The sequence below is a fragment of the Salmo salar genome, chromosome ssa19 (genome assembly GCF_905237065.1).
Source record: "Salmo salar chromosome ssa19, Ssal_v3.1, whole genome shotgun sequence".
NCBI classification, from domain to species: domain Eukaryota; kingdom Metazoa; phylum Chordata; class Actinopteri; order Salmoniformes; family Salmonidae; genus Salmo; species Salmo salar.
In genome coordinates, this window is record NC_059460.1 from 47,451,668 (window position 1) to 47,478,117 (window position 26,450).

General features: G+C 45.3%; 2 protein-coding genes across 11 annotated transcripts in view; one reads left to right on the plus strand and one right to left on the minus strand.

Annotated features, from left to right (window-relative positions):
- The window catches only part of LOC106590915 (neurotrypsin), a 106,248-nt gene extending 89,323 nt beyond the window's left edge, over positions 1–16,925 (plus strand). Inside the window, exons 3-8 of the mRNA XM_045701927.1 lie at positions 9,268–9,510; positions 9,592–9,733; positions 9,897–10,181; positions 10,300–10,422; positions 10,588–10,859; positions 10,972–16,925. Coding sequence (XP_045557883.1) covers positions 9,268–9,510; positions 9,592–9,733; positions 9,897–10,181; positions 10,300–10,422; positions 10,588–10,859; positions 10,972–11,306 — 1,400 coding nt within the window. The 3' untranslated portion in view covers positions 11,307–16,925. The remainder of the gene's footprint in view (positions 1–9,267; positions 9,511–9,591; positions 9,734–9,896; positions 10,182–10,299; positions 10,423–10,587; positions 10,860–10,971) is intronic.
- A 3,571-nt stretch (positions 16,926–20,496) lies between these two features.
- Positions 20,497–26,450, minus strand: part of LOC100380658 (calcium/calmodulin-dependent protein kinase type II subunit gamma) — a 35,134-nt gene continuing 29,180 nt past the window's right edge. For 2 of the 10 annotated variants that reach the window (XM_014158180.2, XM_014158178.2), the window contains 8 exons: positions 26,211–26,249; positions 25,519–25,564; positions 25,273–25,356; positions 24,006–24,155; positions 23,691–23,766; positions 23,505–23,599; positions 23,168–23,404; positions 20,497–22,743 (listed from right to left, as the gene is read on the minus strand). In XM_014158180.2, the coding sequence (XP_014013655.1) occupies positions 23,172–23,404; positions 23,505–23,599; positions 23,691–23,766; positions 24,006–24,155; positions 25,273–25,356; positions 25,519–25,564; positions 26,211–26,249 (723 nt within the window). In that variant the 3' untranslated portion in view covers positions 20,497–22,743; positions 23,168–23,171. The remainder of the gene's footprint in view (positions 22,744–23,167; positions 23,405–23,504; positions 23,600–23,690; positions 23,767–24,005; positions 24,156–25,272; positions 25,357–25,518; positions 25,565–26,210; positions 26,250–26,450) is intronic. The other 8 variants (XM_045702385.1, XM_014158179.2, XM_014158183.2 and 5 more) reach the window with 5 other exon arrangements.

Here is a 26,450-nt window from a genome sequence, read left to right on the forward strand (position 1 = left end):
TAGTTCAGAGTTAGAGCGCTCTCACGGCATACAGAGTTAGTACAGAGTTAGAGCGCTGTCACGGCGTACAGCATTAGTACAGAGTTAGAGCGCTCTCACGGCGTACAGCGTTAGAGCGCTCTCACGGCGTACAGCGTTAGTACAGTGTTAGAGCGCTCTCACGGCATACAGAGTTAGTACAGAGTTAGAGCGCTGTCACGGCGTACAGCATTAGTACAGAGTTAGAGCGCTCTCACGGCATACAGCGTTAGTACAGAGTTAGAGCGCTCTCACGGCGTACATCGTTAGTACAGAGTTAGAGCGCTCTCACGGCGTACAGCGTTAGTACAGCGTTAGAGCGCTCTCAGGGCGTACAGAGTTAGAGCGCTCTCATGGCGTACAGCGTTAGTACAGAATTAGAGCGCTCTCACGGCGTACAGCGTTAGTACAGAATTAGAGCGCTCTCACGGCATACAGCATTAGTACAGTGTTAGAGCGCTCTCACGGCGTACAGCGTTAGTACAGCGTTAGAGCGCTCTCATGGCGTACAGCGTTAGTACAGAGTTAGAGCGTTCTCATGGCGTACAGCGTTAGTACAGAGTTAGAGCGCTCTCACGGCATACAGAGTTAGTACAGCGTTAGTACAGAGTTAGAGCGCTCTCATGGCGTACAGAGTTAGTACAGAGTTAGAGCGCTCTCATGGCGTACAGAATTAGAGCGCTCTCACGGCATACAGCGTTAGTACAGTGTTAGAGCGCTCTCACGGCGTACAGCGTTAGTACAGCGTTAGAGCGCTCTCATGGCGTACAGCGTTAGTACAGTGTTAGGGCGCTCTCATGGCGTACAGCGTTAGTTCAGAGTTAGAGCGCTCTCACGGCATACAGAGTTAGTACAGAGTTAGAGCGCTGTCACGGCGTACAGCATTAGTACAGAGTTAGAGCGCTCTCACGGCGTACAGCGTTAGAGCGCTCTCACGGCGTACAGCGTTAGTACAGTGTTAGAGCGCTCTCACGGCATACAGAGTTAGTACAGAGTTAGAGCGCTGTCACGGCGTACAGCATTAGTACAGAGTTAGAGCGCTCTCACGGCATACAGCGTTAGTACAGAGTTAGAGCGCTCTCACGGCGTACATCGTTAGTACAGAGTTAGAGCGCTCTCACGGCGTACAGCGTTAGTACAGCGTTAGAGCGCTCTCAGGGCGTACAGAGTTAGAGCGCTCTCATGGCGTACAGCGTTAGTACAGAATTAGAGCGCTCTCACGGCGTACAGCGTTAGTACAGAATTAGAGCGCTCTCACGGCATACAGCATTAGTACAGTGTTAGAGCGCTCTCACGGCGTACAGCGTTAGTACAGCGTTAGAGCGCTCTCATGGCGTACAGCGTTAGTACAGAGTTAGAGCGTTCTCATGGCGTACAGCATTAGTACAGAGTTAGAGCGCTCTCACGGCATACAGAGTTAGTACAGCGTTAGTACAGAGTTAGAGCGCTCTCATGGCGTACAGAGTTAGTACAGAGTTAGAGCGCTCTCATGGCGTACAGAATTAGAGCGCTCTCACGGCATACAGCGTTAGTACAGTGTTAGAGCGCTCTCACGGCGTACAGCGTTAGTACAGCGTTAGAGCGCTCTCATGGCGTACAGCGTTAGTACAGTGTTAGGGCGCTCTCATGGCGTACAGTGTTAGTTCAGAGTTAGAGCGCTCTCACGGCATACAGAGTTAGTACAGAGTTAGAGCGCTGTCACGGCGTACAGCATTAGTACATAGTTAGAGCGCCCTCACGGCATACAGCGTTAGTACAGAGTTAGAGTGCTCTCACGGCGTACAGCGTTAGTACAGCGTTAGAGCGCTCTCAGGGCGTACAGTGTTAGAGCGCTCTCACGGCGTACAGCGTTAGTACAGTGTTAGAGCGCTCTCACGGCATACAGCGTTAGTACAGTGTTAGAGCGCTCTCACGGCGTACAGCGTTAGTACAGTGTTAGAGCGCTCTCATGGCGTACAGCGTTAGTACAGAGTTAGAGCGCTCTCACGGCATACAGAGTTAGTACAGAGTTAGAGCGCTCTCACGGCATACAGAGTTAGTACAGCGTTAGTACAGAGTTAGAGCGCTCTCATGGCGTACAGAGTTAGTACAGAGTTAGAGCGCTCTCATGGCGTACAGAATTAGAGCGCTCTCACGGCATACAGCGTTAGTACAGTGTTAGAGCGCTCTCACGGCGTACAGCGTTAGTACAGAGTTAGAGCGCTCTCATGGCGTACAGAATTAGAGCGCTCTCACGGCATACAGCGTTAGTACAGTGTTAGAGCGCTCTCACAGCGTACAGCGTTAGTACAGCGTTAGAGCGCTCTCATGGCGTACAGCGTTAGTACAGTGTTAGGGCGCTCTCATGGCGTACAGCGTTAGTTCAGAGTTAGAGCGCTCTCACGGCATACAGAGTTAGTACAGAGTTAGAGCGCTGTCACGGCGTACAGCATTAGTACAGAGTTAGAGCGCTCTCACGGCGTACAGCATTAGTACAGCGTTAGAGCGCTCTCAGGGCGTACAGTGTTAGAGCGCTCTCACGGCGTACAGCGTTAGTACAGTGTTAGAGCGCTCTCACGGCATACAGCGTTAGTACAGTGTTAGAGCGCTCTCACGGCGTACAGCGTTAGTACAGTGTTAGAGCGCTCTCATGGCGTACAGCGTTAGTACAGAGTTAGAGCGCTCTCACGGCATACAGAGTTAGTACAGAGTTAGAGCGCTGTCACGGCGTACAGCATTAGTACAGAGTTAGAGCGCTCTCACGGCATACAGCGTTAGTACAGAGTTAGAGCGCTCTCACGGCGTACAGCGTTAGTACAGAGTTAGAGCGCTGTCACGGCGTACAGCGTTAGTACAGCGTTAGAGCGCTCTCAGGGCGTACAGTGTTAGAGCGCTCTCACGGCGTACAGCGTTAGTACAGTGTTAGAGCGCTCTCACGGCGTACAGCGTTAGTACAGTGTTAGAGCACTCTCACGGCGTACAGCGTTAGTACAGTGTTAGAGCGCTCTCATGGCGTACAGCGTTAGTACAGAGTTAGAGCGTTCTCATGGCGTACAGTGTTAGTACAGAGTTAGAGCGCTCTCACGGCATACAGAGTTAGTACAGAGTTAGAGCGCTCTCATGGCGTACAGAGTTAGTACAGAGTTAGTACAGAGTTAGAGCGCTCTCATGGCGTACAGAGTTAGTACAGAGTTAGAGCGCTCTCATGGCGTACAGAGTTAGTACAGTGTTAGAGAGCTCTCACGGAATACAGCTTCAGTACAGTGTTAGAGCGCTGTCATGGCGTACAGCGTTAGTACAGCATTAGAGCGCTCTCATGGCGTACAGCGTTAGTACAGTGTTAGAGTGCTCTCACGGCTTACAGCGTTAGTACAGTGTTAGAACGCTCTCATGGCGTACAGCGTTAGTACAGAGTTAGAGCGCTCTCACGGCATACAGCGTTAGTACAGAGTTCGAGCGCTCTCATGGCGTACAGCGTTAGTACAGAATTAGAGCGCTCTCACGGCGTACAGCGTTAGTACAGAATTAGAGCGCTCTCACGGCATACAGCATTAGTACAGTGTTAGAGCGCTCTCACAGGGTACAGCGTTAGTACAGCGTTAGAGCGCTCTCATGGCGTACAGCGTTAGTACAGAGTTAGAGCGTTCTCATGGCGTAAAGCGTTAGTACAGAGTTAGAGCGCTCTCACGGCATACAGAGTTAGTACAGAGTTAGAGCGCTCTCATGGCGTACAGAGTTAGTACAGAGTTAGAGCGCTCTCATGGCGTACAGAATTAGAGCGCTCTCACGGCATACAGCGTTAGTACAGCGTTAGAGCGCTCTCACGGCGTACAGCGTTTGTACAGCGTTAGGGCGCTCTCATGGCGTACAGCGTTATTTCAGAGTTAGAGCGCTCTCACGGCATACAGAGTTAGTACAGAGTTAGAGCGCTGTCACGGCGTACAGCATTAGTACAGAGTTAGAGCGCTCTCACGGCATACAGCGTTAGTACAGAGTTAGAGCGCTCTCACGGCGTACAGCGTTAGTACAGAGTTAGAGCGCTGTCAGGGCGTACAGCATTAGTACAGAGTTAGAGCGCTCTCACGGCATACAGCGTTAGTACAGAGTTAGAGCGCTCTCAGGGCGTACAGCGTTAGTACAGAGTTAGAGCGCTCTCACGGCGTACAGCGTTAGTACAGTGTTAGAGCGCTCTCACGGCATACAGCGTTAGTACAGAGTTAGAGCATTCTCATGGCGTACAGCGTTAGTACAGAGTTAGAGCGCTCTCACGGCATACAGAGTTAGTACAGCGTTAGTACAGAGTTAGAGCGCTCTCATGGCGTACAGAATTAGAGCGCTCTCACGGCATACAGCGTTAGTACATTGTTAGAGCGCTCTCACGGCGTACAGCGTTAGTACAGCGTTAGAGCGCTCTCATGGCGTACAGCGTTAGTTCAGAGTTAGAGCGCTCTCACGGCATACAGAGTTAGTACAGAGTTAGAGCGCTGTCACGGCGTACAGCATTAGTACAGAGTTAGAGCGCTCTCACGGCATACAGCGTTAGTACAGAGTTAGAGCGCTCTCACGGCGTACAGCGTTAGTACAGCGTTAGAGCGCTCTCAGGGCGTACAGTGTTAGAGCGCTCTCACGGCGTACAGCGTTAGTACAGTGTTAGAGCGCTCTCACGGCGTACAGCGTTAGTACAGTGTTAGAGCGCTCTCACGGCGTACAGCGTTAGTACAGTGTTAGAGCGCTCTCATGGCGTACAGCGTTAGTACAGAGTTAGAGCACTCTCACGCCATACAGAGTTAGAGCGCTGTCACGGCGTACAGCATTAGTACAGAGTTAGAGCGCTCTCACGGCATACAGCGTTAGTACAGAGTTAGAGCGCTCTCACGGCGTACAGCGTTAGTACAGCGTTAGAGCGCCCTCAGGGCGTACAGTGTTAGAGCGCTCTCACGGCGTACAGCGTTAGTACAGTGTTAGAGCGCTCTCACGGCGTACAGCGTTAGTACAGTGTTAGAGCGCTCTCACGGCGTACAGCGTTAGTACAGTGTTAGAGCGTTCTCACGGCGTACAGCGTTAGTACAGAGTTAGAGCGCTCTCACGGCGTACAGCGTTAGTACAGCGTTAGAGCGCTCTCAGGGCGTACAGTGTTAGAGCGCTCTCACGGCGTACAGCGTTAGTACAGTGTTAGAGCGCTCTCACGGCATACAGCGTTAGTACAGTGTTAGAGCGCTCTCACGGCGTACAGCGTTAGTACAGTGTTAGAGCGCTCTCATGGCGTACAGCGTTAGTACAGAGTTAGAGCGCTCTCACGGCATACAGAGTTAGTACAGAGTTAGAGCGCTGTCACGGCGTACAGCATTAGTACAGAGTTAGAGCGCTCTCACGGCATACAGCGTTAGTACAGAGTTAGAGCGCTGTCACGGCGTACAGCGTTAGTACAGTGTTAGAGCGCTCTCACGGCGTACAGCGTTAGTACAGTGTTAGAGCGCTCTCACGGCGTACAGCGTTAGTACAGTGTTAGAGCACTCTCACGGCGTACAGCGTTAGTACAGTGTTAGAGCGCTCTCATGGCGTACAGCGTTAGTACAGAGTTAGAGCGTTCTCATGGCGTACAGTGTTAGTACAGAGTTAGAGCGCTCTCACGGCATACAGAGTTAGTACAGCGTTAGTACAGAGTTAGAGCGCTCTCATGGCGTACAGAGTTAGTACAGAGTTAGAGCGCTCTCATGGCGTACAGAGTTAGTACAGTGTTAGAGAGCTCTCACGGAATACAGCTTCAGTACAGTGTTAGAGCGCTGTCATGGCGTACAGCGTTAGTACAGCATTAGAGCGCTCTCATGGCGTACAGCGTTAGTACAGTGTTAGAGCGCTCTCATGGCGTACAGCGTTAGTACAGAGTTAGAGCGCTCTCACGGCATACAGCGTTAGTACAGAGTTCGAGCGCTCTCATGGCGTACAGCGTTAGTACAGAATTAGAGCGCTCTCACGGCGTACAGCGTTAGTACAGAATTAGAGCGCTCTCACGGCATACAGCATTAGTACAGTGTTAGAGCGCTCTCACAGGGTACAGCGTTAGTACAGCGTTAGAGCGCTCTCATGGCGTACAGCGTTAGTACAGAGTTAGAGCGTTCTCATGGCGTACAGCGTTAGTACAGAGTTAGAGCGCTCTCACGGCATACAGAGTTAGTACAGAGTTAGAGCGCTCTCATGGCGTACAGAGTTAGTACAGAGTTAGAGCGCTCTCATGGCGTACAGAATTAGAGCGCTCTCACGGCATACAGCGTTAGTACAGCGTTAGAGCGCTCTCACGGCGTACAGCGTTTGTACAGCGTTAGGGCGCTCTCATGGCGTACAGCGTTATTTCAGAGTTAGAGCGCTCTCACGGCATACAGAGTTAGTACAGAGTTAGAGCGCTGTCACGGCGTACAGCATTAGTACAGAGTTAGAGCGCTCTCACGGCATACAGCGTTAGTACAGAGTTAGAGCGCTCTCACGGCGTACAGCGTTAGTACAGAGTTAGAGCGCTCTCACGGCATACAGCGTTAGTACAGAGTTAGAGCGCTGTCAGGGCGTACAGCATTAGTACAGAGTTAGAGCGCTCTCACGGCATACAGCGTTAGTACAGAGTTAGAGCGCTCTCAGGGCGTACAGCGTTAGTACAGAGTTAGAGCGCTCTCACGGCGTACAGCGTTAGTACAGTGTTAGAGCGCTCTCACGGCATACAGCGTTAGTACAGAGTTAGAGCGCTCTCATGGCGTACAGCGTTAGTACAGAATTAGAGCGCTCTCACGGCGTACAGCGTTAGTACAGAATTAGAGCGCTCTCACAGCATACAGCATTAGTACAGTGTTAGAGCGCTCTCACAGCGTACAGCGTTAGTACAGAGTTAGAGCGCTCTCACGGCATACAGTGTTAGTACAGCGTTAGTACAGAGTTAGAGCGCTCTCATGGCGTACAGAGTTAGTACAGAGTTAGAGCGCTCTCACGGCGTACAGAATTAGAGCGCTCTCACGGCATACAGCGTTAGTACATTGTTAGAGCGCTCTCACGGCGTACAGCGTTAGTACAGCGTTAGAGCGCTCTCATGGCGTACAGCGTTAGTTCAGAGTTAGAGCGCTCTCACGGCATACAGAGTTAGTACAGAGTTAGAGCGCTGTCACGGCGTACAGCATTAGTACATCGTTAGATCGCTCTCACGGCATACAGCGTTAGTACAGAGTTAGAGCGCTCTCACGGCGTACAGCGTTAGTACAGCGTTAGAGCGCTCTCAGGGCGTACAGTGTTAGAGCGCTCTCACGGCGTACAGCGTTAGTACAGTGTTAGAGCGCTCTCACGGCGTACAGCGTTAGTACAGTGTTAGAGCGCTCTCACGGCGTACAGCGTTAGTACAGTGTTAGAGCGCTCTCATGGCGTACAGCGTTAGTACAGAGTTAGAGCACTCTCACGCCATACAGAGTTAGTACAGAGTTAGAGCGCTGTCACGGCGTACAGCATTAGTACAGAGTTAGAGCGCTCTCACGGCATACAGCGTTAGTACAGAGTTAGAGCGCTCTCACGGCGTACAGCGTTAGTACAGCGTTAGAGCGCCCTCAGGGCGTACAGTGTTAGAGCGCTCTCACGGCGTACAGCGTTAGTACAGTGTTAGAGCGCTCTCACGGCGTACAGCGTTAGTACAGTGTTAGAGCGTTCTCACGGCGTACAGCGTTAGTCCAGTGTTAGAGCGCTCTCATGGCGTACAGCGTTAGTACAGAATTAGAGCGCTCTCACGGCATACAGCGTTAGTACAATGTTAGAGCGCTCTCACGGCGTACAGCGTTAGTACAGAATTAGAGCGCTCTCACGGCGTACAGCGTTAGTACAATGTTAGAGCGCTCTCACGGCATACAGAGTTAGTACAGAGTTAGAGCGCTCTCATGTCGTACAGAGTTAGTACAGAGTTAGAGCTCTCTCATGGCGTACAGCGTTAGTACAGAGTTAGAGCGCTCTCATGGCGTACAGCGTTAGTACAGAGTTAGAGCGCTCTCATGTCGTACAGAGTTAGTACAGAGTTAGAGCGATCTCATGGCGTATAGTGTTAGTACAGAGTTAGAGCGCTCTCATGGAGCAGGAGTATTGAACCAGCAGGAACGCGACCTCCATTCGCTATTCCTGTGCATATGGATGACATGTTGTTTTTCCCCTGCACCTGTTCCTGCCCATTTGATGATGGGCCATTCTAAATCGAAACAAATTTGACATATTAGTAAAGACAAGATTAAATTGAGAATAGTGAAAATATGATAAAGTCAGTTAAGAACAAATTTTTATTTACAATGACGACATACCAAAAGGCAAAAGGCCTCCTTCGGGGACAGGGGCTGGGATTAAAAATAAAAAATAAATACAATATAAATATAGGACAAAACACACATCACAACAATAGAGACAACACTACATAAAGAGAGACCTAAGACAACAACATAGCAAGGCAGCAACACATGACAACACAGCATGGTAGCAACACAAAACATGGTACAAACATTATTGAGCACAGACAACAGCACAAAGGGCAAGAATAGCCTATAGTCACATCATGCAGCCCATATATGTTTTGATTTCTAAGACATTCTAAGGTTTGTATCATTCACATAGTTGCCAAATAACTGTAAATATAGCATATAGGGCCTGGTTCAAATGTTCACTTTTACACTCAACGTAGACACTTCATATGCTCACTCTGCTCCGAAAGTTAAGTTCAATTAAATTCTTCTTACTATAAAATCATATAATATAAAATAATGCCATGGGACTTATAAGCATATCATGTCAGCTAAATGAACAAGCCCTGTGTCCCAGTGCCTATGGCATGGAGCATAGCCAGATAACATACAGTAGGCCAACCCATATTCTGTTCTTCTGAAACACATTTTCTTCATGTCATAATGTTTCTTTAGACCTGAATAAAATCAAGGATTTATTGTGGTAGTATATATTAAATAGATTTATTCAACTTTTTAAAATGTAAAATGTTTCAAAGATCTGCATCAGCGGCTTGTATGCGCAGAGGCGCTTAACTGTCTACGTTAATTAACGGTCATTTACCGTGAGACCGGCAGTCTTGGGCATGACAATAACCGGTTGACTAAATTTCATGACCGCCACAGCCCTAGGGATTACACTGGGAAGAGTCTTGTTGATGATTCCTGTAACCAGAAAGCTGTTTAAATGTAGACTCAGTAATGTGACATCATCGTAAACAGTTTAGACAACAACTACCACATTGTACCTTTTTAAGTTGATGTCATTTCATCTTCACCTCTAGAGGGCATGCTGAGGTGGTGACTGACAGAACGTTTGGCGAGGGTTCTGGTATCATCCTGTTGGACGATGTGCGTTGTGAGGGGACGGAGTCGTCTCTGCTGGACTGTCGCCATGGCACCTGGGGCCATAGCGATTGTTCCCATGGAGAGGACGTGGGCGTGCGATGCAGGGCCGGAGCTAAAGAGGAAGAGACCAATGAGGTGCCGGCTGTTGCTCCTGCCACAGGTGAGGCTTACTCCGACAGCAATACGGCCGAGCGACCATCAGGCCTTTTCATTAGCTTGTACGAGTATGTTTGTGTTGCAGGTCCTCTGTTGCGTCTGGTTGGGGGTGGTAGCCATAACGAAGGTCGTGTGGAAGTCTATCTCCATGGAGACTGGGGGAGTATCTGTGACTCAGGCTGGAACGATCTAAACGCTGCCGTGGTCTGCAGACAGCTGGGCCACAGGTGAGTGTGTCTGTGTGTGTTCACAGACCTTTGTGTTGAAGAGTGTTGTAGCTTCAATTAATACAGCATTTGTAATATCTCTCTATATCTCCGTCTTTCACTCTCCCACTCTTTCCCCTTTTCCTGTTCTCCTTTTCATCCTGTCCTCCTCCTCCCACCTCAGTGGTCATGCTGTAGCAGCAGGTGGGTTCGGTCGGGGGAAGGGTCCTGTCCACCTGGACCAGGTGAGGTGTACCGGGAAGGAGGACTTCCTGGGGGAGTGTCCGTCTCTGGGCTGGGGCCGTGACGGCTGCAGATGGAGACAGGATGCAGGGGTGAGCTGTGACCACGCCCCCCGGGCAACAGAGGGCAGGGCCAGGCCAAGTGAGCTCACCTGTGGAGTGAGGAAGATTGTGGAGGAAGGGAACGAGAGGAAGAGTGGAGGAGGAGGAGGAGAGAATGTACTCAGGTAAGAGAAGCTTTACGTACAGCGTAGATACACAGAATATCACACCACTCATGAGAAGACACAAGTTAACGCGCACACACACCACACCCAGACACTCCCCCCTCCCCCTCTCCTCTAGGACATCGTGGCCATGGCAGGTGTCAGTGTGGTTGGGTTCTGAGGGGAAAGATGGCCATCCTATCTGTAGTGGTACTCTGATCTCTCCCTGCTGGGCCCTGGCCTCCGCTCACTGCTTCACCAGGTGAGACCTCCTCTCCTTTTCCTTTCTCCTTTCCTTTTTTTAGTCATTCCTTTCTTCTACTTTCAGTGCTCACACCTTCTTTTTCAGCCTTCATTTCTTTCCATCCAATTTTATGTCCCCGTTTTCCAAACACTTACACCTGCTATCTCTCCCTCTCCCTCCCAGGTTTGGTATTGGCCCATCTCAGTATGTGGTGCGCGTGGGGGGTTCTGACCGAATTCTGACCCCGGAGCGAGTGGTGGTCCATAGAAAGTTCAGAGCAGATCAGGGCCCTGGGGGTCATGACCTGGCCCTGCTGAGGCTGCCCAGCCCCAAGGATCACTGTTTGACCTTTGACCCTCACACCAACGCCGCCTGCCTCCCCACCCCGGACGCTGCAGGGGGAAAGACCCCCTTGTCCTGCATTGCCGTGGTTACCGCTGGCTGGGACGGCCCAGGTACGCCTCACTTTCCACTACCTCTTAACTACAACCTCTTAGGATATATGGTTTAGTGCTGAGACGTTAGTAACTTATTCCTCCCTACTGTACATATCCTCTTCCCCCTCAGATGCTGTGCTCCAGTCCTGGGTACCCCTCCTGACGTCATGGCAGTGTAAGAAGCGTTATGGCGATGGTTACTCTTCCCACGGCACGCTGTGCGCCGGCAGCCCCCCTGACACACGTCGTCTCCACGGGAACAACGGTTGCCAGGGCAACTGGGGCGGTGGGCTGGTATGCCAGGGGGAGGGAGGGCGATGGGTGTTGACCGGGATCGTCTCCGGGGGTTACGGTTGCAGCGACCCCTCAACCCCGGCGCTCTACACACGGGTCAGACGGTTCCGGGGCTGGATCGATGAAGTCACACACACACACAATCATGACGAGTTGAAACAAACACACTGACGATCAATTCATACACACACACGATCAGCACAGAAATATACACACACATACACGATCACAATGAAAACACACAAAATCAGCATACACACACTCACAATAAACACACACACACTCTTGTCTGATCCAGGACACGCCATTGGCTCACCGGCCGTGTCATGTGACTGTCAGAGGAAGAGGAGGAAGGATAGATGATGATGGAAGAGGAGTACATGTTGGAAAAGGAGGGAGAGAAAGAGGAAAAATACAAGAGAAGAAGAAGAACGAGAAGAGATCTTCCTCTGCCCCCCTGACCATATAGACTTGTGTGTGTGTACATGTGTATTACACTAGCTATGGGGTGTGTGCATGTGTATTACACTAGCTAAGGGGTGTGTGCATGTGTATTACACTAGCTATGGGGTGTGTGCATGTGTATTACACTAGCTAAGGGGTGTGTGCATGTGTATTACACTAGCTATGGGGTGTGTGCATGTGTATTACACTAGCTATGGGGAGTGTGCATTCATGTATGTGTGCCATCTGTGTGTGTATCATATGTGTGTCTGGGAGGGGAGGTGCTGTAGTGATAATGTTTAGCTAGATGACATGCTTAGGTAGTCATTTCTCTGACAGTTGGGTTGAGTTTCTTGTGATGCCCTATTTGAATGTGAAGTTTGTCCAGAATGATCTGTTATTCCTTAACCAGTGGTAAAAAAAGAAATATGTAAGCTGTTGTTCAAAAGCTGTTCTCGAATATCTAATACCACGTTTTGTATTCCTGAAGATGCTATCTACCTTGGATGGGACTGTCGCTTCTTTCAAATGTGAACTGGAGAAGCTCTTCTCTCTCGTTTCAAATAAACTGGACTTTCTTGGGGGGGGGTGCTCAAAACTGGACTCTTTATTTGGCGGCAGTTAGCCTTGAGGTTTAGGCCAGTAACCTGAGGTTGTTGGTGTCCGTTCCCAGCTACCATCTGCCGTTGTGCCCTACAGCAAGACTCTCTACTGCTCCATCAAATTGCTCCAGGGATTCTGCGCTGTGGCATACGCTGTGCCTCTCAACGACATTGCGACGTCATAAAACACAAACTGATATTCTATGCTACTGTATTTTTCTCTCTCCTGTCAAAGCCATGGGAAGGGATGGATCGTATGTATCTTTTTCTACTGATCTCCCTGAATGGCTGTAGTTGGTAACGCTGTGTGTAAATACTTCTGATTGTTTATGTGTTGCATTCATTAATGTCTGATTTCAATGACCAAACAGTTAGACTTCCTGTAGTTGAATATTCCTCTCGTTTTTCTATGACCTCAGTAGTAGACGGTGTTGTCATATTCAGAGGCATAATTTATCACATGCTTGAGGGAGAAGTTGCCCCTAACACGAGATCAAGGATCAGATTAGCCAACTCCAAATGATATGGCATCAAACATATGGAAACCATGTGTTAGATGTATTTGATACCATTCCACTTATTCTGCTCCAGCCATTAGCACGAGCCCTTCCTCCCCAATTAAGGTGCCACCAACTTCCTGTGGGGAGGATGCAAAAAGTTCTGACCCAGAACCAGTGGTTAGGTGAAACTTCTACCAGCTCCATATACAGTATGGCCCTGATGATGTTTTTTTGTTTCTAACTTGCTCAATCAGGTGAAGCATCTTGTGTTCCATAACTAACTGTTTCTCAAACAGGAAATGCTCCTATTCCTTTTTGGGTTTTTTTAATCCTCTTGAGACTCCTGTTTATCCAGTAACATGAGGTTTGTCATGTATTATCATTACATTAAACTCCTCCTGTCTATCCAGTAACATGAGGTTTGTCATGTATAATCATTACATTAAACTCCTCCTGTCTATCCAGTAAGATGAGGTTTGTCATGTATAATCATTACATTAAACTCCTGTCTATCCAGTAACATGAGGTTTGTCATGTATAATCATTACATTAAACTCCTCCTGTCTATCCAGTAACATGAGGTTTGTCATGTATAATCATTACATTAAACTCCTCCTGTCAATCCAGTAACATGTGGTTTGTCATGTATAATCATTACATTAAACTCCTGTCTATCCAGTAACATGAGGTTTGTCATGTATAATCATTACATTAAACTCCTCCTGTCTATCCAGTAACATGTGGTTTGTCATGTATAATCATTAAATTAAACTCCTCCTGTCTATCCAGTAACATGAGGTTTGTCATGTATAATCATTACATTAAACTCCTCCTGTCTATCCAGTAACATGAGGTTTGTCATGTATAATCATTACATTAAACTCCTGTCTATCCAGTAACATGAGGTTTGTCATGTATAATCATTACATTAAATTCCTGTCTATCCAGTAACATGAGGTTTCTCATGTATAATCATTACATTAAACTCCTGTCTATCCAGTAACATGAGGTTTGTCATGTATAATCATTACATTAAACTCCTCCTGTCTATCCAGTAACATGTGGTTTGTCATGTATAATCATTACATTAAAATCCTCCTGTCTATCCAGTAACATGAGGTTTGTCATGTATAATCATTACATTAAACTCCTCCTGTCTATCCAGTAACATGTGGTTTGTCATGTATAATCATTACATTAAAATCCTCCTGTCTATCCAGTAACATGTGGTTTGTCATGTATAATCATTACATTAAACTCCTGTCTATCCAGTAACATGAGGTTTGTCATGTATTATCATTACATTAAACTCCTGTCTATCCAGTAACATGAGGTTTGTCATGTATAATCATTACATTAAACTCCTCCTGTCTATCCAGTAACATGAGGTTTGTCATGTATAATCATTACATTAAACTCCTGTCTATCCAGTAACATGAGGTTTGTCATGTATAATCATTACATTAAACTCCTCCTGTCTATCCAGTAACATGAGGTTTGTCATGTATAATCATTACATTAAACTCCTCCTGTCTATCCAGTAACATGTGGTCTGTCATGTATAATCATTACATTAAACTCCTGTCTATCCAGTAACATGAGGTTTGTCATGTATAATCATTACATTAAACTCCTCCTGTCTATCCAGTAACGTGTGGTTTGTCATGTATAATCATTACATTAAACTCCTCCTGTCTATCCAGTAACATGTGGTTTGTCATGTATAATCATTACATTAAACTCCTGTCTATCCAGTAACATGAGGTTTGTCATGTATAATCATTACATTAAACTCCTGTCTATCCAGTAACATGAGGTTTGTCATGTATAATCATTACATTAAACTCCTGTCTATCCAGTAACATGTGGTTTGTCATGTATAATCATTACATTAAACTCCTGTCTATCCAGTAACATGTGGTTTGTCATGTATAATCATTACATTAAACTCCTCCTGTCTATCTAGTAACATGTGGTTTGTCATGTATAATTATTACATTAAACTCCTCCTGTCTATCCAGTAACATGAGGTTTGTCATGTATAATCATTACATTAAACTCCTGTCTATCCAGTAACATGAGGTTTGTCATGTATAATCATTACATTAAACTCCTCCTGTCTATCCAGTAACATGGTTTGTCATGTATAATCATTACATTAAACTCCTGTCTATCCAGTAACATGAGGTTTGTCATGTATAATCATTACATTAAACTCCTGTCTATCCAGTAACATGTGGTTTGTCATGTATAATCATTACATTAAACTCCTGTCTATCCAGTAACATGAGGTTTGTCATGTATAATCATTACATTAAACTCCTCCTGTCTATCCAGTAACATGAGGTTTGTCATGTATAATCATTACATTAAACTCCTGTCTATCCAGTAACATGAGTTTTGTCATGTATAATCATTACATTAAACTCCTCCCATCTATCCAGTAACATGAGGTTTGTCATGTATAATCATTACATTAAACTCCTGTCTATCCAGTAACATGAGGTTTGTCATGTATAATCATTACATTAAACTCCTGTCTATCCAGTAACATGAGGTTTGTCATGTATAATCATTACATTAAACTCCTGTCTATCCAGTAACATGAGGTTTGTCATGTATAATCATTACATTAAACTCCTCCTGTCTATCCAGTAACATGAGGTTTGTCATGTATAATCATTACATTAAACTCCTCCTGTCTATCCAGTAACATGTGGTCTGTCATGTATAATCATTACATTAAACTCCTGTCTATCCAGTAACATGAGGTTTGTCATGTATAATCATTACATTAAACTCCTCCTGTCTATCCAGTAACGTGTGGTTTGTCATGTATAATCATTACATTAAACTCCTCCTGTCTATCCAGTAACATGTGGTTTGTCATGTATAATCATTACATTAAACTCCTGTCTATCCAGTAACATGAGGTTTGTCATGTATAATCATTACATTAAACTCCTGTCTATCCAGTAACATGAGGTTTGTCATGTATAATCATTACATTAAACTCCTGTCTATCCAGTAACATGTGGTTTGTCATGTATAATCATTACATTAAACTCCTGTCTATCCAGTAACATGTGGTTTGTCATGTATAATCATTACATTAAACTCCTCCTGTCTATCTAGTAACATGTGGTTTGTCATGTATAATTATTACATTAAACTCCTCCTGTCTATCCAGTAACATGAGGTTTGTCATGTATAATCATTACATTAAACTCCTGTCTATCCAGTAACATGAGGTTTGTCATGTATAATCATTACATTAAACTCCTCCTGTCTATCCAGTAACATGGTTTGTCATGTATAATCATTACATTAAACTCCTGTCTATCCAGTAACATGAGGTTTGTCATGTATAATCATTACATTAAACTCCTGTCTATCCAGTAACATGTGGTTTGTCATGTATAATCATTACATTAAACTCCTGTCTATCCAGTAACATGAGGTTTGTCATGTATAATCATTACATTAAACTCCTCCTGTCTATCCAGTAACATGAGGTTTGTCATGTATAATCATTACATTAAACTCCTGTCTATCCAGTAACATGAGTTTTGTCATGTATAATCATTACATTAAACTCCTGTCTATCCAGTAACATGAGGTTTGTCATGTATAATCATTACATTAAACTCCTGTCTATCCAGTAACATGAGGTTTGTCATGTATAATCATTACATTAAACTCCTGTCTATCCAGTAACATGAGGTTTGTCATGTATAATCATTACATTAAACTCCTGTCTATCCAGTAACATGAGGTTTGTCATGTATAATCATTACATTAAACTCCTGTCTATCCAGTAACATGTGGTTTGTCATGTATAATCATTACATTAAACTCCTGTCTATCCAGTAACATGTGGTTTGTCATGTATAATCATTACATTAAACTCCTCCTGTCTATCCAGTAACATGAGGTTTGTCATGTATAATCATTACATTAAACTCCTGTCTATCCAGTAACATGAGTTTTGTCATGTATAATCATTACATTAAACTCCTCCTGTCTATCCAGTAACATGGTTTGTCATGTATAATCATTACATTAAACTCCTGTCTATCCAGTAACATGAGGTTTGTCATGTATAATCATTACATTAAACTCCTGTCTATCCAGTAACATGTGGTTTGTCATGTATAATCATTACATTAAACTCCTGTCTATCCAGTAACATGAGGTTTGTCATGTATAATCATTACATTAAACTCCTCCTGTCTATCCAGTAACATGAGGTTTGTCATGTATAATCATTACATTAAACTCCTGTCTATCCAGTAACATGAGGTTTGTCATGTATAATCATTACATTAAACTCCTCCCGTCTATCCAGTAACATGAGGTTTGTCATGTATAATCATTACATTAAACTCCTGTCTATCCAGTAACATGTGGTTTGTCATGTATAATCATTACATTAAACTCCTCCCGTCTATCCAGTAACATGAGGCTTCTCATGTATAATCATTACATTAAACTCCTGTCTATCCAGTAACATGAGGTTTGTCATGTATAATCATTACATTAAACTCCTGTCTAGCCAGTAACATGTGGTTTGTCATGTATAATCATTACATTTAACTCCTGTCTAGCCAGTAACATGTGGTTTGTCATGTATTATCATTACATTAAACTCCTCTCTATCAAGTAACATGAGGTTTGTCATGTATAATCATTACATTAAACTCCTGTCTATCCAGTAACATGTGGTTTGTCATGTATAATCATTACATTAAACTCCTGTCTATCCAGTAACATGTGGTTTGTCATGTATAATCATTACATTAAACTCCTGTCTAGCCAGTAACATGTGGTTTGTCATGTATAATCATTACATTAAACTCCTGTCTAGCCAGTAACATGTGGTTTGTCATGTATAATCATTACATTAAACTCCTCCTGTCTATCCAGTAACATGTGGTTTGTCAGGTATTATCATTACATTAAACTCCTGTCTATCCAGTAACATGTGGTTTGTCATGTATAATCATTACATTAAACTCCTCCTGTCTATCCAGTAACATGAGGTTTGTCATGTATTATCATTACATTAAACTCCTTGTGACTTCATGTTTGAGTAAAACTGTACAGTCATACTAAGGCCTCTATTCAATCCGTATCGCTGAAGTTCAGTGTAACAGCGTGATTTAAATTTAAAGGCAATGTTGCTGCGTTAGTGGAGATGTGTTCACGGTAAACACCATATATGTCGTCTCAATGTGAAATGAGCTTTACATTTCCACTGTAAGTCTTCAGCGATCCAGATTGACTAGAGTCCTAAATCAATGTAAATATTTCCATAACTGGACATATTCCACCAAACCCACATTGCATACTGTACCCAGTGTGTGTTTGCGAATAGGAAGCAGTAGTTTGTAAACACAGACACTGCATAAACAATGCTTCTGTGGGTTTGATTGAATTCGAGACAAGAGTTCACCATGTCTCTGTTTGAAGCTGTGAAGAGTCTGACTCAGTAGAAACGGAAAACGGTCTTACAGACATCTGTGTGTTCCTCTGACTGGTCTGTACTGAAACACGGTGGACTATTGAAGGGTATTGTGCTAGTCTCGTCTGGTCTTAGTGGAGGAGTATTACTGTGGAACGGCTGCTTGATGACAGTGAGTGTCGTTTCTAATGGCTGTATTTACATCATAATAACCACTGGGGGGTGCTATCGAACAAGGTGTTGAATGAAGCCTCTGCCTGCTCAATGCTCAGGCGGATAGAGCAGGAGAGTTGACATGATGGCTACACAGCTGGATGGAGTCCCACATAACTTACAGGAAAACCCCAAACTGAGGTGGATACAGAGACCTGATTGTGCTACTTCATTTTAATGCATTCATTGTAAATCCGTTTGGATAAGAACTTTTGATAAGTTTGCTAAATTACAAAATGTTGTGTGGTGTTTAGGCCTACATGTTGATTAAAGGTGCAATATGTAGAAATCACTCCGCCATTTCCTGGTTGCTAAAATTAAAATAATTCGCCTAATTTCACTTGATGTGACAAAACAGCCAAGTCGCAGTTGTAAATGAGAACTTGTTCTCAACTAGCCAACCTGGTTAAATAAAGGTGAATTATTATTTTTTATTTTTTTAAACAAACACTCAGAGTGTAGAGAATCACTGTACCATCTAAACCACTGTGACATTTCTTTCAGCTGTTTGAAGCTGGTGTACCAAACTGAAAGTAAAAGATACAAAAACAAAACTTAAGAACGGGAAGCATAGAAATACATCAAAAATCACTAATCTGACAGAAAGAACAGGTTGTCTATTGAAGCTGATCTACAGCATGAAGCTCCAATGCCACCTTGTTGTCCTCAGATAAAGCTATTCTCTAGTGACTCCTTCAGTGCTACATCTTAACCCAGGGCACCAGACCATGTGATGCAATGACAATATAAATGGACTTAAGACACCGGTGGAGACCTGGGGTAATTCTCAATAGTCTTTCCTTAAATTCCTCGTCCTCTCCCTGGCTGTCTCAACCTATCAAAGGGAAGCGAAGAGAGTATTCGAGGACATTACAAGCGGGTTTTCCTTGTTTCCCTTCTCCTCACTTTCGTCTCAAAACGTCAGAGGTAGGCTTAGGGCTCAATTCAATCCGTATTGTGGAATTTCCGAGCTTGAAATGTAAAAGGTAGTTTCCGATTGCAGCATTTAACGTGAATGCCGTCTCCATGAACGCGCGAACATTGCCTTTAAAATTAAATCGTGCTATAGCGCTGAAGTCATGCAACACGGATTGAATCAAGACCTAAGTAACAAGATTGGAGAAGGATGGCGTCCCTCTGACATTTTGAGGAGGCGGGCAGAAGACGGGAGAGAAACAAGGAATTGAGGAAAGACTTGAGAATGAGCTCAGGGTTTTTATTCCCAGCTCATGTCAACATGACGTCTGTAACCTTTGAGAAGACAAACGGGTAGAGAACAAGAGAGAGCGACAGATGGCCAGAGAGATGGGACAGCATGCTGGAAATGTGACGGTAGGTCAGTGAATGTGTGTGTGAGTCAGTATTAGTGTGGGTGTGTGTGCATGAACGTGTGTGGCAGTGGTGGATATTGTGTGTGTAGAAGCTGACCTGCAGCAGTGTCCTCATTAATCACAGAGAAGACCGGGACCAAGAGACTTGTCCTACATCTGACACACACTCACGGGAGTACGCAGCCCGCCTTAAATAAGGTTACACACGGGAGTACGCAGTCCGCCTTAAATAAGGTTACACACGGGAGTACGCAGTCCGCCTTAAATAAGGTTACACACGGGAGTACGCAGTCCGCCTTAAATAAGGTTACACAGTCTGCCTTAAATAAGGTAACAATACTGCCCTAAATAGGTGCAGACTATTTAACACCGCCGTGTCGCCTTTAATGAGAACACAACATGACTGGAAATCTTAAGAGACTTCTAAGGCAGACACACACTATCAATAGATTCAGGTGACCAGTTACAGTAGCAGAGTAGGACCATGTTAATCAGACCATGCACTACAGTATCATTAGTATGAAGCAATCAGTGGAGGCTGGTGGGAGGTGCTATAGGAGGACAGGCTCATTGTAATGGCTGCGATGGAATAAATGGACCGGTATCAAAACACGACAATCATATGGAAACCATGTTTGACTCCGTTACATTAATTCCAATGCAGACATTATGAGCCCATCCTCCTATAGCTCCTCCCACCAGCCTCCACTGGAAGTGATGTACAGGACACACATTCTAAGTGCTAGCAGGACATTGGAACACTGGTTAAACTGTCTGTTTCGGACATGAAGAGACAGAGACACAAAACGGTGCTGAAATATTTTTATTAAATACTTTCAAGATCCAAGTTGAATAACAAAGCTATGATAAAGGACCTACTAACATTGAGACAAACATGTGATCGTCCTCAATTCATGGTTTTATTTTACCGTACATCATGATCATGCAACAAAAAGAAAAGTCCAGCGTCCAACGACTGCTGGGGAAAGAAAGCGCAGGCTGACAGGTTAACATCACAACGCAGGGAGAGTACTGACAATGAGCTTCATACCAAGCGAAGGCTCCGCAATCCTTTTTGTAATTAAATAGTATTATATTTTTAAATCTCATGTCACCTATTCAATATTCTGGATTGAGGCGGGTTTTTCATTTTTATTTCAAAAGATGCAAATATGATATAGTTAGTATATACCCTATCCTCTACCCTAGTTCAGGTAGGTGCACGGTGGAGATGCTTAAACTGAAAACATGCATACAGCTCTCTCTGGTTTAATTCCACAAATAATTATGTGATCTCTGAACACTACCGCTCTTCTCTCACCTGAATGGCCAATATAAGGACTGAAATACCACTGAGGGGGTGAAATTAAATGAATACATTTACTGTTTATTTTAATTGATTATGTTGTTTCCACGTTCACCCTCTATTCCCTTTTTCCTGTGTAACAGATTTCTATCCTCAACAACTGATCTTGATTAAGTCCCTTCCTTCCCTGTGATATTATAACCAGCTAGTCTGATCAGTTAAATGTTGGCGTAACTTTAGTGTGTGTGATAACAAAAACAACAAAAACCTTGTCAACAAAACCCAAACCAGGAGACAGACACACAGAGAGAGAGACACATTCAAACAGAGAAACAAACACCGCTCTACAAATGGGGAGAATGAAGGGCACTGTTACTAATGGAGGGACAGCGCACAAAGAACAGATGAAAACACACTGCCAGGGTTTCACCATGAGACGGTGCAGCGGTGAAGATATGTTACAACACCTGACACACACCAGTGTGTAGTTGTGAGCAAGTGAGTTCACGATATGCATTTACACAGACCGTGTGAGACTGGAGGCTCAGGACGTGAGGATAGAGTAAGAATTTGGGCGGGAGGCGAGCATGTGTTGACGTGTGAGCGCCTTGAGGGGGACTTGTTGATCGTCACCCAGCGCCAACCACATGTAGATGTCAGAGGTTATGTCAAAATGGGGCCAGGAACATGGGACTACGGCTGGTGTGTGTGACCAGATCGTGTTCAACCCTTTGTCGTGCACTCTGAATGAGTCTCTTAGACGTATACACACACACACACACACACACACGCACACACACGCACACACACGCACACACACGCACACACACACACACACCATCTAAAACACAGCCAGAGGGTGGGAGAGTGAAATGGAGAGGGGTGAGGAAAGGGAGAGAGCGAGAGAAAACATGCAAATGCAGACGCCTTTTCCCAAAAGTCCCTCTCTCCCACTGCAGACAGATAAAACAGACAGGCCACACTGCAGCTTCACTTTTACAATAAAACCCCTTTTTAAAACTCAGTCACTTACAATTTGTCTCAAACAGACTCACAGTCCACAGAAACGCAACGTAAACACAAGGCTAAAAACACAACAGAAACAAAACCGCTCTCGAATGCACCCCCCTACCTTCCCTTCTCTCAAAAAAACTAAACCAGCAAAAACACAGAAACGTGTAAAAAGCCTACAGTTGTACACTTTGGTGTTTCCTTACATCAAGTTATTACATCCTTTCTGATCGAACCGACTGTCCTTCCGTACAGAATTCTCCATTTACAAAACCCAACATGTCACCTCTTACAAATCACACACATTCTCCTCTCCTCTCATTCCACGTATATATAAATGCTTGGTAGGGTTGGGTGTTGTCTGATACTAGTCATATATTATCCTGTATACTTACAACTCATTGTCATATCTGGCATTACAAGTTCATTAACCCTTCCTCCCCCCGCTCCTCTCATCATCTCAAAATGGCTGCCGGGTGGGAGGGGTCAGAGGTCAAAGGACAAGCCCTCCTATTGGGCGTCAGATGCATGCATCATTCCCACAGGGGCGGAGTCCACACTCGGCCGGCCCCCAGCGGATCAAAGGATAGACAGGATTGGTTGGTGTTGCAGAGAGGGTGCAGTCTTGCCCGGCCGGGCTCCTGGCATGGGCCAATCCACAAAGAGGACACGCCCCCAAAACACACTAGCCGAAAACACTCCCCAAAACTCACACTCCGACTGGAGTGTTTGGACACCTGAGGGAGATCGAAACACAGAGAGAGAAAGAAAGACAAAAAAAGAGAGAATGGGAGCAAACCTTTAATCCATTGAAAGTTCTAAAAGGTTTATATATATATATATATATATATATATATTTCACTATACTTGTGGGGACCAGAAGTCCAATAAAAATAAGAAACTAACAAAAATGTTACCAACAGGAGACATTCTGTTAGTCCCAACAAGGACTAATGGTATTTCTAGGGGATTAGGATTCAGGTTCAAATTAGTGTTAGGGATAGAATTAGGGGTTAAAGGTTAGGCTTAGGAGCTAGGGTTAGGCTTTGGGGTTAAGGTTCAGTAATATATACAAATGAAAATCAATTGTGTCTCCACAAGGTTAGTTATACACACACACACACACACACACACACACACACTTAATTTGTGTGTACGTACCAGATCACTGCAGCGGTGCGGCCGGGGCACCAGAGCAGTGGAAGTGGACATTGAGCCACTTGCTGTCGCGGCGATGCCACACCCTGGTCTCCTCCGATTGGCTGGAGCGGGGGCGGCCCTGGCCATCGACGAATTGTGTAAGGCGGATGTAGGCGATGCAGGCAGCCTCCTCTCCAATCAGATGAACGTGAGGGTTCAGCAGGGTGGTGTGGACAGGCTTACTGTTCTTACTCAGCACTGTAGGAACACATAAAACATGTTTGGATCTCTGCTGAACTCCTTCGTTGTATGTTCAGAAGTGTGTGTGTGTGTGTGTGTGAAATACTGAAAGACTCACAGTTTTCAAAGTAGAACTTGTGGAAGTCCATTCCCTCCACCAGGTTCCCCAGAGCTTCAGGCTCAAAGGAAGTCAGACCTGGATCACAGATCCTCCTGATGAGGGAGAAGAGAAAAAGAGAGAGCGACAACATTAGGTTCATGCTAGTAACTAATCAGACGTGTGAAACAACGTAGCTGTACTCACGTGTAGGCCTCAAAGTCTCCATTGTTCACAGCTTCAATCAGCTGTTCAGTTATCTTGATGATCTCCTGCTTACGAGCTAGAGAGCAGAGGGCAGAGAGCAGAGGGCAGAGAGCAGAGGGCAGAGAGCAGAGAGAGAGAGAGAAGTTCAGCGATCTAGCTAAATAGGAACTACTTCACATCTTACCCGGCACCATAGTTCTACTCTCTCTCTACCTCTTCTCTTTTTCTCTGACAGCTCCATACTAGTGTGTTCCACCTCTGTCGTGTGTGTGCGCGTGCGTGTGTGTGTGTGCGTGTGTGTGCGTGTGTTCTTACTGTGCTGTGCTGTGGTATTGGCTGTTACAGGGACAGTGTTGCTCCCTAGTGGAGCGGCGGGCGGAGCAGACTGAGCATGCTCCGACTCGGGGCTGGAGCTTTGATCAGAGCCGTTCCACGCCATGCGCTTTACGTCATGCAGAGGAACGGCTGGAACACACAACGCATGGTCACTCGCATACACACACACACACACATGCAGTTAGACACATGCATACCACTCGTACACACAACATGAAGGAACAGTAATGATGGATGTCAGTTCATGAAAAAGACATTGAAACAGACAGACGGACCGTGGGGGGGGTTGAGGGGCTCTGAGCAGCTCAGCTGACGGGGAAGAAATCTACTTCCTGCATCATATTACCCTACGTGTCCCTTCATTCCACAGTGCAGAAACACACTTCTCTCTATGAAAACTGACGAAACACATTAAGGATGGCTCTCCAATCAGCAATTTGAGAAGCAGAACAGAGGCCTGCCATTGGATCACAGCATGTAAGAGCACTGGCCAACAGGAGAGCAGCGTTTTGAGAGAGGAGGAGCGAGAGAAGGGCAGCACCGTGGGGGAGGAAGAGGAAAAAGGAGAAGAAACACTGGAGGAGGAAGAGACCTGTCCTTCACCATCCTGTTACAGAGATGGACACAGTGAAGACGGAGAAAGAGAGGGAGGCTGAATCCCAAACCAGCCCCTCACCCCTACCAACTCCCTCGGGGGGCCCTCTGTTGTCACGTGTTGCTGACTAAACTCAGAGGGTGACTTTCAGAGGAGAGAAAAATCAAACCCATCAACATCGGGACACACACACATTTAAATAATACAATTTACACATTTTTTATTAATTGTTTAACAATATATAAACCTCAACAGTTAAACATTTAATTTGGGAGCTATTTCATCAGTTACATGTGTCAAGTCTGGAAATAAGAATCAAAAACCGGTGAATATAATCCAATTAGCCTCTACGTCCTAGACAATCTGTACTCCCTCAGCTTTAGGGCACTTTTCTGCCTTTGGTGGAGGCACGTGTGAATGCGCAAATTCAGGGAAGAGGGGCCAGAGGAAAGGACTGGTTTGGGACTCAGCAAGAACAAAGAGGAAAGAGAGCATAGGCTCCCAATGCTGGAGGCTAGGGGAAAAAGAGGGGTAGATATACAGGTCCAAGTTTGCGTAGTGGAAAAGCAGAACAGACAAGGTCAGATATCAGGAAGTGTGGGGGTCATTGGGACAACCACAAAAGGTTGTGGTTGCCGTGAAAACACTTACTGGCAGGCGAGTTGTCAGACGAGGTCAGAAGAGAGGGCATCTCGTCTGTAGCACTTCCCTGACTCATCATCACAACGCTGTCCGCTAGATTAGAACACACGGACAGACAAAGACACAGGAAATAATGCGCATGTACACACACACACGGGTGAGTCACACACACAGCTAGCTGTATAGCACAGGCAGGTCATCCTATCAGAAACAATATGTTAGACCACAAAGAGAGGAAGAGATTCATTTTACTACCTTTCATATCCTCATCCTCATTTGTGTTGCTACTCTCTGTAGAACCCTGGAGAGAGAGATAGTGATAGAGAGAGATAGTGAGAGAGAGAGAGAGAGAGAGAGAGAGAGAGATAGTGAGCGAGAGAGAGAGATAGTGTGCGAGAGAGAGATAGTGAGCGAGAGAGAGAGATAGTGTGCGAGAGAGAGATAGTGAGCGAGAGAGAGATAGTGAGCGAGAGAGAGATAGTGAGCGAGAGAGAGATAGTGAGCGAGAGAGAGATAGTGAGCGAGAGAGAGATAGTGAGCGAGAGAGAGATAGTGAGCGAGAGAGAGATAGTGAGCGAGAGAGAGATAGTGAGCGAGAGAGAGATAGTGAGCGAGAGAGAGATAGTGAGCGAGAGATAGTGAGCGAGAGATAGTGAGCGAGAGATAGTGAGCGAGAGATAGTGAGCGAGAGATAGTGAGAGAGAGATAGTGAGAGAGAGATAGTGAGAGAGAGAGATAGTGAGAGAGAGAGATAGTGAGAGAGAGAGATAGTGAGAGAGAGAGATAGTGAGAGAGAGATAGTGAGAGAGAGATAGTGAGAGAGAGATAGTGAGAGAGAGATAGTGAGAGAGAGATAGTGAGAGAGAGATAGTGATAGAGAGAGATTAACAACACATAGGTTAACAACATACAAGTCAGACACACTACCTGCACACCAACACCCTCACCTTGACCCCATCAGCAGCAACCACTGTATTTTGAGATTCCTGGGAGAAGGGGAGCATAGAGTTAAGTCTGGTTACACACACACACACACACACACACACACACACACACCTGGGGGTTAGGGTTGGAGTTGATATTAAGATGGAGGATGGGGTAGGAAGGGGTTAGAGGTCCATGAAGGGTCCAAGCTTAAACACTTAGACTCCAACATACATAGGACCACTAGGAAGGGACGGGAGAAC